Source organism: Siniperca chuatsi, linkage group LG13 (assembly GCF_020085105.1).
Source record: "Siniperca chuatsi isolate FFG_IHB_CAS linkage group LG13, ASM2008510v1, whole genome shotgun sequence".
NCBI lineage: Eukaryota > Metazoa > Chordata > Actinopteri > Centrarchiformes > Sinipercidae > Siniperca > Siniperca chuatsi.
The window spans coordinates 7577510-7595782 of record NC_058054.1 but is presented as its reverse complement, the minus strand read 5'-3'; the positions used below and the strand labels follow the sequence as shown (position 1 = coordinate 7595782).

Genomic DNA, 18273 nt, shown 5'->3' with positions numbered 1-18273 from the left:
TAACATGAGGTTGAGTAGCAGCTTTTCTCTGTTTTGTATAATATTAAAATATTAAATTAAGTATTTTTAGGTTTTTGGACTGTTGGTTGGACAAAACAAACAACTTTATAATGTTAAAAAAATATACACACTGAAGCATTAAAGTGCATGATTTCCCCATATGGGTCAATGCAGCACTCATGATGCAGGACGACAGTCGTCAAAACTTTTCAATGAATAAATTAGCCGTCAGTTGGTTTAACTTATAGCCTTTGATTTGTTGGTAAAAAGTCATTGTGAACAAGACACGAACCACAACAAAAAGGAAACAATACATCACTTTCTTTGTGAGAGCAACCTTATTTTCAACCGGCATGTGGTGCACGACGCTCACCTCATTGTAACGATTACTGGGGATCTTAATGCTCGTCTTCCTCACCTCCATGTCCACAACCAGACCTTTCACCACCGGTAGTGTGTACTGGTAGTTACGGAAGTCCTACGACAGGGACGGAAAAAAAGGCTAATGTTATTTTTTAACAATATATAGCAGAGCTCTTCAACCTAGAAATAAATAATAGCATAAGCACAGGAAGAGAAAAACAAAGAACTTACTGCGAGCAGATTCATTATAGTGTGACCGGTCTCTCCGAAGAGGGGTTTTCTGAAGCGAACGCTGAACAGCGGACACGGATAAACTGCAGAACAAAATATTTAGTTTAGTTATTAATAAATCCATTTAATGTCAAGGCTACTTATTTTTTTCATTCATCAAGTGTCAAGTCTTATTCAGTTGTCATGGAAATGTATCGAGTTTCACAGCAAAATAATGCAAGTTTGGAAATAATTTTAACATTTTGGGTTCAGCCTTTGCTGTATAAAATAATTAGAGAAACATGGTCACAGAAAAGGTTATTTCTTTTTATTTTATGGTCTTTGTTGCTGCTACAATATTCCTCCTTGTTTCATTTATTAATTTATTTCAACAGTCTTGGTTCTGGGTCTTTTTTCTGTTTTGTAGGTAAGGTGTTTCCAGGTTTTTTCATGTTTTTATTAACTGCACAACTTGTGTTTCCTGTGTTTTCAATCCTCTTCCCTCATAAATGCAAATGAACTGAACATGAGACCCCACACACACACACACACACACACACACATCAAAATACAGCGAACTGTGCCTGCAGTTAGGAGGAACACTCCTAATCCACAAGTGAAAAATAAGGCTGCTTTTTTCTTCAGCAGCCAAAAGCTCCTTAGATGACTATTTTTAGCCTTATCTCAGCAAACAGCTGGAAATAAGATCTCGCCACAAACTCTCATTAGCAATAAAAAATAAAAAAAAACCTATCTTGGCTTCAGTCTGGAGTTCAGTGGGGATCCGTATGCTGACAAGCTACCCGACCTTCTGCTGGTTACTGCTTAAGGTAAGAGGTGAAAGCGTAGAAAACTACACCGTTTGTGTGGTGGATTAATTTTATGGTGATGCTAACATTTTGTGTTTAAGAGCCTCAACTGTATGTGGCTTTGTTAATGTATTCTATCCGTGCTCGATGGAAGCAGGCAAGAGGCTTAGCAGATCCAGGCGGCGCTCGGCGCTGGCAGATCTGGCTGTGAGAGAAGGGGATTTGGTGGAGAGGAGGCTCTCGCCGATAAAACCCCTCACAAGACGTCCTGGTTCACGTGGGAAGGTGTGAGAAACGTATGAGCGCAGGCTGGTATGAGGTCTACAGGCTTGACATGCTAAGCTCTATAGAACAATGTGGATCATATTTTACAATGATATACCATCAAACTATAAGAGGACACTCACGCTGTTTTCGAATTTAACTTTGTGAAGTTCGGTTGAACTACTAAACAAAAAGCAGTAAATCTGACACAGTTTGCTAATTACACTCAAATCTGAGGCTCCATCTTGCTGGTCACATTCACTTCCACTTGAAGCCCACAATTCAAGCATGCATTTCCTGTTTTGGTCTCCAGCCGGCTCTGACAAACTCGCAGGTTAAAGTGTTGTGTTTGTGCACAGTCATTAGAAACACTGATGCACAAGTTGTTAGTCTGGCATGTTTCATCATTGTGTTTAGTGCAATATTACACTGCCAGACTACACACTGCAACATCGCTCTCACAGTCTTTTTACAGTTTGTGACTGTAGATCAATATTTATTTATTACCCACATCAGAAATATGACATCACATCCTTTTTTGGGGAGATATTGTTGGGTGTTAGACTAATGTGACCGTACTGTCTTGGTACTGACCCAAATGTGTTCGACTGTGTATCGACATCTGACAAGTACAGAAAACTGGTATCAAATGCTCAGATTTGTAGTCTTGTTTATCAGTTTCTGACTTCAACTTTCTAATATTGAGAAGTTTGTCTTCTTTTATTAAATGAAAAAACTGTTTTGTAGAAAAACATGTTTATATTTCTCAAAGTAAGGTATCTAAAATAGTATAATTTTGGAATTGGTACAGAGTCTCAAACGTTTCCCAGCCCCACACAGAGATGAGGTGGAACTTGGAGCTCGATCAGGAGACAACCAAACAAAAACTACCTACAACCCTGCTGAGCAACATGCAAAAAATTAAGAATTAGACTAGTGAATTCACTGGTCTGTGCAAAATACATCTGAAAAAGTGCTCAGAAATAAATACTGGAAATTTGAACATCTACATTTCTATGACAACTGGAAAAAAAGGATCTGCTTATGAAGACCATGTGATATGACTGAAAACTGCAGAACAGCTACCAAAATTTACCTTGAGGTGAGATTGTCTTGTCAATTGGTGTTTCCAAGGTCAAGAATGAACTCTGAAACTCGGTTTTGTGCTGTTTTATGGACCGATTCTGTTATTGTGTCTTTGTGTATATAGATTTTTTGCACTTCCGACCAAATAAATGTTCTTTATGCATAATAAAACTAAATGTGAACTTTAAAATAACAATAAATGACATCATCAAATTAAACGTCTTCCCCATATTGCTATTACTGTATATTGTGAACCCCAGTAGTCCTGACTCACATCGGTACTCTGCGCCCAACCGCAGCATGAGGCGGATGGGGAAGACTTTGGCCCAGGGCGTTTCCCACTTCTGTATCAGGATGCCAAAGAGGTAGGGCGGGTTGGGCAGCAGCAGGTCTTGCAGCGACTGGAAGGAGGGGCTGATGTAGAGGAAGCCGCCATGCTCCTTACTGTCCAGGAAGCTCTGTGTGAAGAATGAGTGACTCAGGTGGCTCAGCACGTTGCCTTTAGGAGACGAGGAAGAAGGGGAGGGGAGGAGAGGAGAAGAGAGAGGTTAGTGATATAGGAGATGTGAGGAGGAGGGGTTGGTGAAATAGGACAGGGGAAGGCACAGCAGGGTAGTGGGGGAGAAATGAGAAGTAATATAATAGGGGGGAGTTTGGAGGGAAATGTATAAAAAGCAGGCAATGATGTGAAGGAGATAAAAATGAAGAGGATGGAGGAAAAGGTCAAGGACGAAAATGAGAAGCAAATGAGGGAAAGAAAGGGGAGAAACTGGAGTTCTCATTCTCTGAAAATGGAGGTATATAGATATAAAATGTTTGGATAAGGAGCCTTGCTTAGTCTGCTCGCCATACAACCTCATATTACCCACAAAGGGTTCATGTTACTAATTATCTGTGGGAGGGATCACTGGCTTCAGATGCCACGGGATAACGTAATAAACCTAATGGCATGACAAAGCTCGGTGGCTGGGACTTGCTAAAGCCAGCACTTCTTTGCGAGACCTGACTGATGGTGAGCTAATCAGAACGACACACACAATATGGCTCCTTTCCACCAGCCTGAAACTGCTCCAGTGTGAATATGAAAAAGGAAACAGCCTGAGGGGAGAAAGCCATCAAAGTCACCCGATATTAGCTGATTTTGCTCTGCAGCATACGGAGTTAAAAACGCAGCACAAGCAGTGGTGAGGTGTCATGCCTGGAGGGAGGGGACCTGACAGCAGGACGCTAATGTTTGGACCATTTTTCATGAAAAAGGCTGAGAAACAGTTCAGCAGCGGTGGACAGTAACCTGGTTTCCAAATAGAGGTGCACCTGTCGTCTCTATGGAACAAAAAGTAGAGCTGGAACATTTTCCCCTCCCATTATATTACATTACTCATTTTTAACTGTGCAGCACCTGATTGAGACAGGTGGACTCACCTGTGGACCTCGAGACAGGACTACTAATGAGCTGCTATCTCCCCCAAGAGGGGCCCACGGTGGAGGTAGACTAATTTCACAATGTGCCTCCAGTTGGAGCTGTTGGTTGTGTTCTTACCACTGAGGGCCTCCTGGTAGAGCTGCACAAAGTGGGTGAAGATGTCTTTAGGGATGGTCTTCTCGTCAGGTAGACACTGCAGCAGAATGACCACCTCTGCCTGGCCAACGGCGTGCATGCCCTTAGTCGTCACGTACCAACACTTCCTGTTTACATCTGTGGGTTGCAAGAACAACTAGTCTGTCAAATCAGACATACAGGAGACAGTTACCAAGTTACCTCAGAGCCATAAACATTCCTTAAGCTCCTTTCAAACATGCACATTGTAAATGTGATGGAAGTTTTACACGTTTGTCTCACGTCTGAATAAACACTCAAGTCACTTTTACGTAAAAGTCATGACGGCAATCTTACTAGTTCGGACATAGCAACATTTTGGTAAAACTTCCAACACAAGTCTGAATTGAATGCTGTCAGATTGACATAAAGGCGACAAAAATACAAGATTAAATGTGCTCAGTGAGAAATTAAGTGCATGTCTTGTTCCTCCTTTTTAAGAGAACTCTATAAATTTACTACTCAAGTATAATCTTTTTTGCACAAAGAGCATAAAATAATTTAAATAAATCACAACACACTGTGAATTAACATTTTAAGTTGGGAAAATTCTTCTCATGTCAGATCAGTCTTTAATGCGATGCCAAAAAAGCTTGAAAAAAATGAGACAACCAGAATAATAATCAGACAAGCTGTCTCCTTTCTTATATTTTAAATTTTCTGGATTTGCTGGATTTCCAGCAAAACACTTACAGCATGTGAGCTAATACGAATTAACAGCAAAATAAGTTTTAAAATCCATCGCTGATGCAGGCGAACAGAAAACACACTTCTTCCCTGTGAAGCCAGAAATGTTACATATTCCATGCCTGAAAAGGGATATAAAAAAACATCCATATACATGAAATATCTGAATTTTGGGTATATTTGGGTATGGCTACTCAAAACAAAAAGCTTAATCAGGCACAATTAAAAATGTATACAGTACAAATGTGTATTTTCCCTTTTCCTTAGATCATCATGAAATCAATAATTTACAAGTACAGACACAGATTTTTGCTCCTTGCTGCTTTGAACGGTAGAAAGGCACTGGCTGGGTAACTCACAGTTGACAAGCTTGACCATGGCGAGCAGGTTAGCATTGAGCACGAAGACCAGGGGGTCTGGGCCTCCCTCCTCCAGCTGCTGCATGAGGACGATCTCTGACGGCCTCTCCTCCACTGCATAGTCTGCAGCAGGTGAGTTGTGGTGGAGCAAAAGAAGGAGAGGAGGGTGAAGGGAGGAGTCAAGGTAAAGTTAGATAAACAGACAGGAGAGAACCGAGTATGGGAGAGGGGTGGTGATGTTGGAGTGAGAATCAGGGGGGGCGAGTGAGGATGATAAAGGAGTTAAGAGACCCTCCCAATTCTTTAACATCATCACTGTACTCGCATGAACAAATCCTCTCCTTCCCCCTGTTGGCAATGAGTGGTCGAAACATGAGCCGTGATATAAAGCACATGAAAACACACACTTAAGCACAAACACAGCAGCTGACGGAGCAATGAGGAGGCAGCAGAATGGTGAGGATGAGGGCAAGCACCTGTGATGTGGCCTCCCGTACCTCCTTTGACTCCAGTGGAGATGAGGATGGGAGGGAGCCCGTCCTCCGGGATCAGGCTGAGGGAGCTGCCCACCGGGCTGCCCACCGGGGCAACGGGGGTATGGGCTGCCTGGGGGTGGAGAGGAAGGGTGGGGGTGTAAGGTTAGATGTAGGTTATAACACACAGTGAGATGTAATAACAGAGTGGCAGTATCCAAAAGTGTTTTCATGGGCGTGATTACAGGTACATCTGGGTGCTATAGCTCTTATGGAACAGGTGGCATCTGAACAGTTTTCTTCAAAATAAAACAAGAGAAACCCAGAATAAAAAACTGACTACCTTCTCGGTTTCTTTTGGCTAAGAAACCAATTACACACCAGTTATTTATGGGAATTACCATCAATGTCGGTAAATATTTAAAAACAAACAACTTGTTGCATAAATGACGGTAATAGAATAAAAAAATGTTATGCCCAGAATTGTTGTACTTAAAGGGAAACTCGAGTATTGCATTTCCTTAAAGCTGCTTTAATCACTAAATGTATATTAACAATGGGTGAAAAAAAAAAAAAAAAAATCACTGTGTAATGTGAAAGGGGTCGCTCGTAGTGACAAACCCACAGAGAAATATCACCTGACACTGCAATTCCCCTCTACAGAACTTTACAGCATCTTTTAGCTCATCTTTGAGCTTTATTGTTTCACTTCCACTCATCAACCCAGTTTCCAGCAGCAGCAGGCAGCTAGTAATTTAATGACTAGCTGGTAAAAATAATGGAGCATTTAGCAGCTAAAGAGGCCAGATATTTTTCTCATTATTTGGTGGAGACCAAACAGCTAAATGGAGGGTAAACATGATGTGTGAATAGGCAACTGTCCCAACATTTTTTCAAGTTGGGACACTTGTGAGACACAAATTTAAAACAGAACAGTCAAGATTAAGATTGCAGAGGCCAAGATATCCTGATTTTAGTTCCTAGTACAAGTTAAACTCACTCACAAAAACACTGGATACAAATTGATGGCATATTTTGCTTCTTTCAAAACTCAATGCAACCAGTTTGTAAGGGAAGCTTTCTGTTATAAATTTGTCATCTTCAAGACCAAAATGAGATGAAAGTGACGTATTTTCTTAGATTTGATAAAGCTCCTCCAGAGCCACAGAAGACAGCATACAACTGTGTCCACAGGCTGAGTAGTACTTCCTATAACTAGTAAATTGATTTTGACATGTAAAATTGATGGAGTTTATTAGTCCTACACGCCTGAACTGTTCCTGTTCCTGTGTACAGTAGTCACCTCACTGTGAGCAAAACCTTTGGCTGTAAATTCTAATCCATGCATTACTGAGTTCATGCCAGTATGACTTTCATGGTGTCATGTGAAAATCAGATTTTTTACTCAAGTTCTGGCTGCATAGCATCATCAGGCCATGAGATGAAGCCATTTAAACGCTTCAACAATCATCCTGTTCAACAGGCCATGAATCATCCTGACGGTTGGCATTCAAGTCCAATGAGTGTACAGCACGACCACAGAAACAACCAGATTCAACTTGCTGTTCTGTTATTTGTTGTGAGGATGTTGTGTATTTTCCTTTAAGCATTTCAGTCTACTGGGATATCTAATTCTGATTGAGCAAACAAGGAATGTTTCCTTTGAAATGTTTACAGCCTGTTTATTGCGGTCTGTGACCCAGCCATTACACCACCCAAAATCCCACAGAAAGAGTCCTTTGTGGCTTCCTATAGGCAACAGCATAGTAGCTATTATGACCATATAAGCTAACCTAATAGCATTAGCTGTGGGTTAATGTTTTTCGTGCCAAGCCTACCTCTGAGGATTCAGAAGTGGAGGATTTGTTTGAATACGTGGAGATGGCCAGTGACTGGGAGGGGGCGGGGCTGGAGGTTGGAGGTTTCGGGGACTCTGCTGTGTCTCCATTAGGTAGCACCCCATCAGCAAACCACACCCTCCTCTGCTCCCGTGTTAGGGACCCTAAAGGTGAGAGGCCCACACAAAATTGCATTTTACCTTAATGTATTGGTTGAACATACAGACAAACACCACAAGGTTACATAAATGAAACTGTATGCAAGCAAACCCTTACCAGCAAAAAAAAAAAAAAAACCCAAAAAACAAAAAACTTTAAAAGTAATGGGGACAGAATGTCACGGTAAAAGGTGAAAAATAAAGTGCTTAGAGCATTTTTATTCTTGGTAAAGGTTGTACCCTCGTTGCCAGGCTGTTTCAGGACTCCCACGGGAACCATGACGGTAGGAGGAGGGGAGCTGAGCACCCCAGAGGCCTGGGCCTGCTGCAGAGGGGGGATGGTGGAGCAGTACTCCGCTGGGTTGTTGGGGTTCGGACTGTGGTTGCTTGCAGTGGCCGTCGTCTCCCACGATTGAGCTGAGACAGAAAACATCATTAGAAAGTCTAAAAACTATACAGATCAGAGAAGATGTCTTTTAAGCAATACATCAAATCCTACATGTAAACAGGTATTAAACGTTTAAGACGGGTGGCTGTGCTTTTTCAAAAAGATATTTTTCACATGTCTATTGTTTTTCATAGCCGATAGTGGCCAATATAAATAGTATTCCCATACACAGTGATGTCTCTTAAGATTAATAGACTTTTTTCACAGCAGACATTTTGAGTTGTCATAGTATAACAAGCACAGGTGTAACTAATTTCGTTAATGTGGGCTCTGTTCCAATAAGTGGCGCAGCCAACAGGCTCACCTAAATGAAATACAGTCGAAATTAATGTTAATTATACCTGTGCTTTTCCTCCTATAAGATGTCAAAATGTCTGCTGTGAAAAAGGCCTATTCATACAGTAGCTGTAACTGTAACACTCTACATGTATGCAATAGCAAAAATCATACTGCTGCAACAGTTTTCTGTTGAAAAGAGTGTTGAACAACAAAGTCATACTGTAGTTTAACTAAGGGAGTGCATGAACCCTTATCTTAAACAGTTTTCATATATTCTTCAAATATTCAATGAGTACAGTCTTTTGTATTTATATATACAGAGCATACATATAAATATATATAATACATATAAATACATATAAGTTGTAAAGAACTAACTCTCTACTTGCAATGATGCTCACCACTCGTCAGAGCTGAATGACAGGTGACACAGACCCGAGCCTCCTTCCTGTCCATGTACGTGAGTCTGCACTTCAGGCTGCAGCACGTCGCACAGAACACCTCAAAAAACACACAGCCACAAAGAAAAAAAGATATTATTTGGACCACATTGCTACAAAGGATGAGCACACTGGACAGAAAACATTTCTCCAAATGATTTTACTTTACCTGTGAAGATTTTTAAAAAGGTGTGGAATTGAAAATAAGTTGTGATTAAGTGTGCAGCAAATGTACCATTTTATGGATATTGATTTTCTGTACTTTGCCAGCACTTCAACGAGCTGCAGCTGTGTACAGGGCACTTTGCTTTCAATGGATTAGCACCTCCTTTCACATCATTATCCAGTACCATGTATTTTTATTAGACACAGGGTGGAGGATCCATTTAATTTCATCATCATAAACTGGTTTGTGGATCTACCAGTCTGGTGGCGGATGCACTGAGGATCCCGCTGCGTCTATTGTTTGTGGCCCCAGTGCTTGTGTCAGTATTACTGCAGTGCCTGCTCCTCCCTGCTCAAGTGGCAGAGAGTGTGTTTGTTATCCACCATGGGAAATTAAGTAGCAGTCCGGCAATTTTCCAATGCAGTGTCAGCGACCACATCTTCATTTTAAAGAACTGTGCGGACACCCCGCTGCATGTGTAGCCATAATGCTAGAAAGCAACCTGCACACCCACTGAGTTTATCTGCAAAGAAAGGCCTAAAAAGGAACTCATCTATCAAAGCACTTCAAGCACTATATTACTCTGTTATGTATTTTAAAAGTTGCAATGCATTTCTCATGGTATTCTTCTACTTGTATGCATGATTTTGTGCCGTTTGTTAAGCACTTATTTATCCTGTTGTTTGCAGTGTTGAGTCTACTAATAGATCTCACTTTCACCAGCCATTTCACCTTTATTTATTGAAGGGGATGAGACAATGCTCTCTTTTTCAGGAACGCCCTGATCACATTCACACAGTTACACATTCACACCTGGAAGCTGTCCAGTACAACCACAGTCTGATCCACTGGCCACTGAGCAGCTCCACTGGAGCGGTTGGGGTTAAGGGCCTTGCTCAAGGGCACCTCAGTGGTGGGAGGGGCAAGCGCTGCTTTTCAATTTCCCCCACCCAGATTCATCCTGCCTGTCCGGGGGATTGAACAGGCAACCTTCTATCAAAGCAATCACTAAGACAGCCGTATATCACCTTAAAAATGAAGCCAGACTCAAGGGTTTGGTGTCCCAAAATGACCAAGAGAGGCTCATACACGCGCTTATTTTCAGTAGGGTGGGCTACTGTAATGATCTCTTAACGGGTCTTCCCAAAAAGACCATTAAACAGCTGCAGCTCATTCAGAATGCTGCCGCTAGAGTTTTATCCAGGACCAAGAGGACAGAGCACATTACTCCAGTTCTCTTTCTACTCTTTACACTGGTTTCCAGTTAGTTACAGAATAGATTTTAAAGTGCTGCTACTAGTCTATAAATCACTGAATGGCTTAGGCCCAGAATACATCTCTGATATGCTCAAAGAATAGAAACCGAGTAGGGCTCTTAGATCCATGGACTACATGGACTAATACATCACCAATAAATAACCAAACAACAGAACTGGCCCAGATATGCCAGGTACATTGCTATAATCATTGTTTTTAAGCGTGTTACAGTGCTTTTAGTTTAGATTTTCACTTAAAAGCAGCTCTAGCACACCACTGACCTTGCCGCAGGCCCTGCAGTGGTGCCTCCTCTTGGTAAAGGTGAACTTGACATCACATTTCATACAGACAGGAGCCTGGGAGTCGGGCACCCACACAGGGGCAACCTCTCCCAGGGAGCTGGCAGGTTTCCTGCACAGAGCGCCCTGTTGGCCTGCCTGGAGGTCATTGTCTGGGCTCTCCGAGGGCATCCGGGGAGGAGAGTGGACAACACCATCTCCGTTCACCCCGACTGCACTCTGATCAGTCCCACTGAACGTAGTTTCAGCAGGTATGCTTCTCCGACACTGGTTCTCCAGGTTTTTGTTCTTGCTGACGGCGGACGTGCCAAGCTGATTTTGGACCTGGCCCGACAGCGGCTGTGGGATCTGGAGCTTGAGGCTGACCGGCTGCTTTGGTCGTGCCCCTCCGTAGGGAACACTGACCGGCTGCAGACGATTGTTGTTGAGTTTTGGTTGGATGCTACCTGACCCCGCTGCTCCTCCTCCTTCGCTGCCCTCTTGCTTGCTCTCCTCCATTTCTTTCTCCTCAGTGACAGAATCCTCTTTGGAGGGGACAGGAGAGTGAGAAAAACCCTCCTCCTCCCGCTCTTCTATCTCCTTAAGCTTGGAATGGCTACTGCTCTCCTGCTCCAAGCCATTGGGAAGGCTTGTTATTCTGAGGAGTTGGTTTATCTGTCCCTCTGGACAACATCTCCTCTCCTTCTCCTCCATTCTGACCCTGTCAGGAGGAGATACACCATTCTCCTCCACCTCACAAGCAGCCTGAACGTCTCTCCCGCTATTCAGGAAACTTTTTACCTGCTCCTCTTTTAAGTTGTCAGTTTGTATTTCTTGACCATTGTCATGTAAAACAGCTGTAACTGCCTCCTCTTTGACATCTTCCCCATTTTGTGTTGTTGGTTGCACATTTGGATGAATTTTTGGAGACTGAGTTTCTTCCTGTCCTAATCCAACCTCAAAGGTAAAGTGACTGTGACTGACGGTGGAGCCTCCTCCTCCTGCTGCTGAGGTGGCTCTCTCCTCATGATGAGGTTTAGCCTCTTGGTCAGAAGCACCAGGCTGGTTATCTGGAGGAGAACTTTTCTCCTTGCTGAGCCCATCCAGTTGTGGGCTTGCAGGGCTGGCAGGGCACCCGTTCTCCACAGCACTACAGGCCGTCACAGGGGGCGGCGAGAGGTCGTCTGTGCCCACCAGTTTGCCGATGTTGGGTTGGGGGAGGGGTGGGCTATGGACGTCTGCTGGCCTCTCCTCTACCCAGGATGGAGGTTCGGGACCGGGATGTCTTTTAGTGTCTGCCCCCGGGGAGGCGCTGGAAGAAGAGTCAGGGAGGGTCTTGAAGGGCAGTGGACTCTCCCGGGGGCTGAGGTCTGCGTGGGCCAGGGCGGGATTCAGAGAGAGCAGGTGGGCTGGCGGGGCCAGGATCTGGGTCCACTTGGCATCCGAGAGAATGGGATTGTCTGTCTCATCTGGCAGAGAAAGAAGAGATGAAAACAGACAATTAATATGGATCTCACTTTGCCTTATTTGTCATAAAACCTTAGTGTTTATGTTTGTGTCTTTATTTTGCATAGCTTGTGGGTTTCTTGTCACGTTGAAGACAAACAGGAAATAAGAAGAAGCGGCTACCAGCAAAGAGATCATGAACCTACAACAGCAAGACTGGAAGCCTCAAATGAACTGCCACAGAGATACAAAGATACACACTCCCAGGTGATCGAAAGAGCTAAAAATGGCAGGAACAAATCAGGGGACAAATTGAGAAATGAGGTTGGCATGGAGTGGGAAATTAGTGTGTGTGGATGGACTGGGAAATTCTGAGTAAGTGGGCCAATCGGCTTGGTCACCCCTGGGAGCCATCAGTCAAGTTGACACATGAATGCTGAGCAATACGAGCGGAAATTCTTACAATATTTATTTAAAAACGACTGTCTCACACAGCCATGTCAGCTACTGTATAGTGCTCTCCTCCTCCCTCCACTGGAATTCATGCTAAGCTGTTTTAGTATGTGCTGTACAAGGTTCAAGCACACACACATTAACTCACACAGAGTTAATCTGCCAAGCTGGATCTCTGGCAGAGGACACACAGATAATCACTCACAGCCAAAATACACACTGAGCTCACAGTACCATCAAAATATGCTTCGTGTGGAGGACTGGCATTTTTCTGGGGTCATCTTCCGTAAATCCAGAAAAAAAGAGCCGTCTTTCATCTATAATAAGCAGACCGTTTGTACAGGAGAGCTGGGAGTCTGCAGATACACTCAGTAAAGCAGTGTTTACTTGACAATCACCATAAATAAACTCAGTGGAACCACTGTTTCAAAAATGCCCTAACACAATTTCTTTACTTATTGTGAGCATTAAGTGTGAAGAAAAAAATAAATAAAAATAATAATAAGACAACCCTCTTGTCTTGCACCAATAACACAGTTTCACTTAAGCTCGAGGGAAATGGATAATCCAATTAGTCCTATTCCCTCTCTGCACACCCTCAATCACCACCTGTAAATGTTACTCAAACTCATTGGGTGGTGGCTGATTGTCTGACACCTTGACGATTTACTCATGGGTTACATTACGCCATCCTAACCACAGCTCCTCTGAAACTTCAATCCCACAGCTACACCTTGTCCCATCCCTCTTTTCTCAAGCGCAATGACTCATTGTTTGTCGCCGTCTCATCTCTAACACGGTAGCTCACCTTCGTTCTGCTCGAACTCGTCCAACACCTTGTCCAGGTTGAAGGCCTCGGCCTGGAAGTAATTCTCCATGGGTCAAGAAGCTCCACCCTGCTGACGGCTGCGTGAACCTAGAAGCAGGAAGAGAGTGTCCTTAATACCAAATCTGTTCGCATTTCCATACTGTATGCAGATGTCCCCCGCGGCCTGAATCATATCTCCTTTTTATATCTTTGTCCTCTACTCACTTTAATACGATTTGTTTAAGTAGAAATATCCCCTCTAACTCTCTTTCGCTCTCACTTCTCATTTCCCTCCTATGCAGTCCTCTCTTTTGTCATCACTCTGGGGTCACAGAGATAATGAAAGGGAAGTATGGTTTTGGATAAGTATGGGTAAAAAAGTATTTTTTGATTAGGCAGGTTATGGAGTGAATTACATGACCTGGAATACAGTAACAAGGTGACATCCAGGATACGAACTTATCAAATTCTCTGCATACTACGGAAAGGTGTTTCTATGCTTCTTAAACCTTCTCCTTAAGCCAAAACTGCACAAAAAAATATCCCAAATTTGTTGCAGCAATATTTAAAAGATGACCTTAGGGCTGCAACTAATGATTTCTTTCACTATCAATAAATCTGCAGATTATTTGATCAATTAATCACTTAGGTCTATTAAATGTAAGACAATAGTGAAAAATGCTCATCACAGTTTCCTCAAGTCCAAGATGACATCTTTAACTCACTTGCTTCGTCTTCGTCAAACACCAAAATATTAAATTTACAACATTTTAAAAACAGAGGAAAAAAACAAGCTTAAGAATTTAAGATGGAAGTTTTGCTTGAAAAATGACATGACACACCCACCCTAATGACGATGCATGATTAAATAGTTTACTTTTCCAAATATCTCACGTGCATGTTCTCATTTAATATGGCTCAAGGAAATGGTTAGGAAAGGAGAAAGGACATAATTTTGTAGAGATAGAGAACCAGCTTGCACTGTACTGTATCTCTGACTGTTTCTTAGTAACGGCTGCTTGTGATGTTGGCGATCTAGCAATCAAAACATGTCCTACTACAAAACTCTTTGGAGGTCAGTTTGAATGATAGCATCACGCTAAACCATAAAAATGCAAATGTTGCTTTGTAGGTAAATCCAGGGGTTCGTGACTTGATTTTGCTTTGACAATACATACTTTTCATATTCTCTTAGCTCCTACATTGACAGCTTTCAACGTGAAACTCCTGAAGACAGTTGAAATAGTAACATAGTATGCAAGTCATATCACAAGTTCAATTTACCTCAGTGTAAAGCCAAGCATCCGAGGCCAGCACGCTCTGTAGGTTATCCAGGTATTGTGAACTTTATCATGATGAATTGTTTGTTTTATAACTTGGAAATGGTCTATATTCTTTTCTATAAATTTCTGACTCCAGTGAAAATCCTGTATATATATATTTAGTCATGAAATAATGCTCCTCTCTCCATCAGTCCTCACCTGCACAGAGGTCCTCCTCAGCAGTCCCAGGCGGTGTTTTTTCTCAGCGGGTTTCCCTATCAGTTCTCACTTCACCCAGTCTGGCAAGCGCCCAGCGCCCACACCTTAGACATGGAGAGAAACATCATTCAGCAAAGAGCTGCTTCTCAACCTGCGTGGCAAAGCATGCTGCTAGTTTCACTCAGAGATTATACAATGAGTATGGTTATTATGAGAATCGATGAATTATTTCAAGCAAAAATGCCAAATGTTTACATATTTACAGCTTCTCAAATGAGAGGATTTGATGCTTTTTCTTTGTCATATATGATATGATAGGAAACTGAATATCTTTGGGTTTTGGACTGTTGGTTGGATAAAACAAGCTATTTAAACATTTCACCCTGAGCTCTGGGAAATGATAATGGCCATTTTTCACCAATTTATACCCAAAATGATTCATCGATAATGAAAATAATCGTTAGTTGAAGCCCTAATTTCAAGCATATGATACACATTTATGTTGAAATAAAGAAAAGAATCACATCACGTCTCCACCCGTCAGGTTGATGATGAATCAGAACAAAATCTTAGATAAAGTGTAGGACACTCTAGTTCATGAAGAACACCTTCAATTGAAAATACAGTAAAAAAAAAAAAAAAAAAAAAAAAAAAAAAGATTCTAGCATATCGTGTGTATTGCACATTATCATACATAGTGAGCCATTACCCATCCACGCTCGACAAGGCAGAGTCATGAATGGAAGACAGCTGAAGCCTGAATCACAGTAAGGCCCCGATCAGACAGAGCACTTTTTGCAGATTGCAAAGCGCCTTTTTTGTTGAAGCCTACAATTATAAAAAAAAAAAAAAAAAAAGATCAGCTCGCTGTTTTGTTTTTTAAATTGTTGCTAGGCAACCACCGAATCACCTGTCCTTAGCCTAACCGTGATTTTGCTGTGAAGTAAAAACGCACAAATCTGATCTGACTGGACAATGGGAAAAAAACACAAATGACGTTGGGTACTTTTCTGCTCTGAGGTGAAGTTTTTTCAACTTGAGGCGTTCAGAGCGCTCCTGCAAAAACGCAAGGCGCCCTGGGCGTAATACATGAGACGCCCAGGGTGCATGAGCAGCACGCAAAATGCTTACTGCCTATTGAAAACAAATGGAAAAAGAAGCTTCTCGCTGTGAAAACCGCGGCCTGTCTGATACTCTGATCAGGGCCTAAACCTGCCCAGTCTGTCCTTGCTGATGAGAAGACCTTGGAGTGAGGATGTGATGGTGTGGGCCGTGAGGAGGTTTGTGTGTGTGTGTGTGTGTGTGTGTCGGTGTGTGTAGGGCTGCAAATGAGGAACAGCCAAGCTGAACTTCAGGGTCATTCTCATAAGGACAAGAGCGACCAGGGATTACACCAGAGACCAGATATTCAGCAGAGCGCAGGCCTTGGAGAAAGGAGCAGAGTCAACACATTTTCCGCTTAGTTTAAGGTACAAGCATGGCCACGATGTCAGCACAAAACAGTGAAGGCACAGGACAGCACATGTAGTGTGTACCGTGGGTCAAACCATTTCTGCCACACCAGAACGAGGCTGAAGGAGAACACTGCTATCAGAGCCAACAATACAAAGAAAAAAAATGCAGTGACTACAGAAAGACTCCGTTAAATTAAGAAAATCGACAAAATGAATAACCCATCAGTGAACGAAACAAAGCAACTGTGCTTTAATTCAAGCATGTTACAAACCTTAAGGCAAGCACAGTCCAGATGGCGTATGATGACTCAGTTTAGGCACAACACACACCAAAGTGACGTCAACGATCAATCAATGCAAGACTTAAATCTACTTGCCAAAATAAACTGTGACATTTAAGTATTTCATATGAGCACCTTTTTTTAATCTACTCTATAGCAGGTAACAGTGATTTAGCCTTCTACCAATTAATGAAACCTTTGAATGCATTTGGGAAACTCCAACACAAGAGTCACCTGCAAACCATTGCAATCACAATCTTACCTCAGATTAGTACACTTTTCACTTAACTTTTAGTTGCAATTCTTTTCAGATTTTTGAAAGTCATACGTTAATAAAAATAATTCAAAAGGAATCTTTCTCAGTGGAGTCAAATGCACCTGGTCAGGTAACCCAAATTATTTTGTATTTGTGGAAAATACTGTGCGATTAATGCATGCTGGGTTTCATTTGAACTTTAGCAATACTAGATGATACTATATGTTACCTAAGCTTTGGTACCAATACCAAAATGCTTTGACCTTTTTGATACCTTAGAAAAATACAAATCCGTATTTTTTTTTATGTTAAGAGTGTGAGTGTGTGTGTGTGTGTGTGTGAGAGAATGGGAGATGACAGAAAATGAGGGGAGAGACATATGGGAAAAGACATGCAGGTCCAGAGCCAGATTCAAGCTGGAGATGTTGCAATTCATGGCCGGGGCCGTAACCCGCAGGCCACCAGGGTGCCCCACAAAATTGGTAAAATTTTTATTTCATCCGGAACTATCCGATCAAAAGAAGGTAAACAAGAAAAAGAATCTGACAGACATTTGATGTCCATTTGATATTCAGTGTACGGACACATTTTGTTCAGTCCTAAAAAAGTACTGAGTTTCGACACCTCTACACCTTCTACTTCAGCAGAGAGGTTTTCCTCCGTACTGACTTCTTAAAATCGTCTCGCACCATAAGAGCCTGAAAAGCTCCGCTCCAGTGGACTGCGGGATAGTGCACACCAAAAACACACACACAAACACGTGTGAACAAACACACACACACACACGCCTTCATGAGGACAGGAGCCCATCCCTGATTAAGATTTAATTACTCTGTAGAGGCATTGAATAATGCATCTTTAGTCAAAGTGCGTGAAGGAGTTGTATTTTTAGACATGTAAACTTGGGAAGATGCTTCAAAGGAGACATATGTGCATGAGAGAGTGCTTCAGTCAGACTGCCTGTAGGACTAAAAGGAAAATGGTCCTGCAGCAACATAATCTTAAGAAAATGCGTATGAACATGCTCCAACTCCTAAACTAATGACACAAGCAAGTACATGTGTTGTGGCCTGAAGAATAACAAGAATATCGAGATTGTGCATGCCAGTGGAGCTCACTTGACAGTTACTCTAAATGAGCTATAAACTATGTCCATCACAATTTAACAAAGCCCATAATATTGTCTTTAATTAGTTTCTGAATTTGACATGGTTTCATATTTTTAGCAGTGCTAGTGGCATGGCTCTAGGGAATGGTAATGTCGGTCGGTCGTTCAGTCCACCGCTTTGGTCCAGACTGAAATCCGTCAACAACTATTAGATGGATTGCCATGAAATTTGGTACAATCCCCCTCAGGATAGGTTTGTCACTACTTCAGTGAT

The 18273-nt window shown here is 42.3% G+C and overlaps 1 protein-coding gene across 2 annotated transcripts in view; it reads right to left on the bottom strand.

The window, feature by feature from the left end:
• zfyve9a (zinc finger, FYVE domain containing 9a) overlaps positions 1–18273 on the bottom strand; it is a 33876-nt gene that overhangs the window by 9570 nt on the left and 6033 nt on the right. The window contains exons 2-13 of one of the 2 annotated variants that reach the window (XM_044219986.1): positions 14901–15004; positions 13420–13527; positions 10716–12181; positions 8973–9072; positions 8085–8261; positions 7687–7850; positions 5852–5981; positions 5376–5498; positions 4273–4428; positions 3007–3231; positions 595–677; positions 374–478 (exon numbers count right to left, since the gene is read on the bottom strand). In XM_044219986.1, coding sequence (XP_044075921.1) covers positions 374–478; positions 595–677; positions 3007–3231; positions 4273–4428; positions 5376–5498; positions 5852–5981; positions 7687–7850; positions 8085–8261; positions 8973–9072; positions 10716–12181; positions 13420–13489 — 2799 coding nt within the window. In that variant the 5' untranslated portion in view covers positions 13490–13527; positions 14901–15004. The remainder of the gene's footprint in view (positions 1–373; positions 479–594; positions 678–3006; positions 3232–4272; positions 4429–5375; positions 5499–5851; positions 5982–7686; positions 7851–8084; positions 8262–8972; positions 9073–10715; positions 12182–13419; positions 13528–14900; positions 15005–18273) is intronic. The other variant, XM_044219987.1, reaches the window with a different exon arrangement.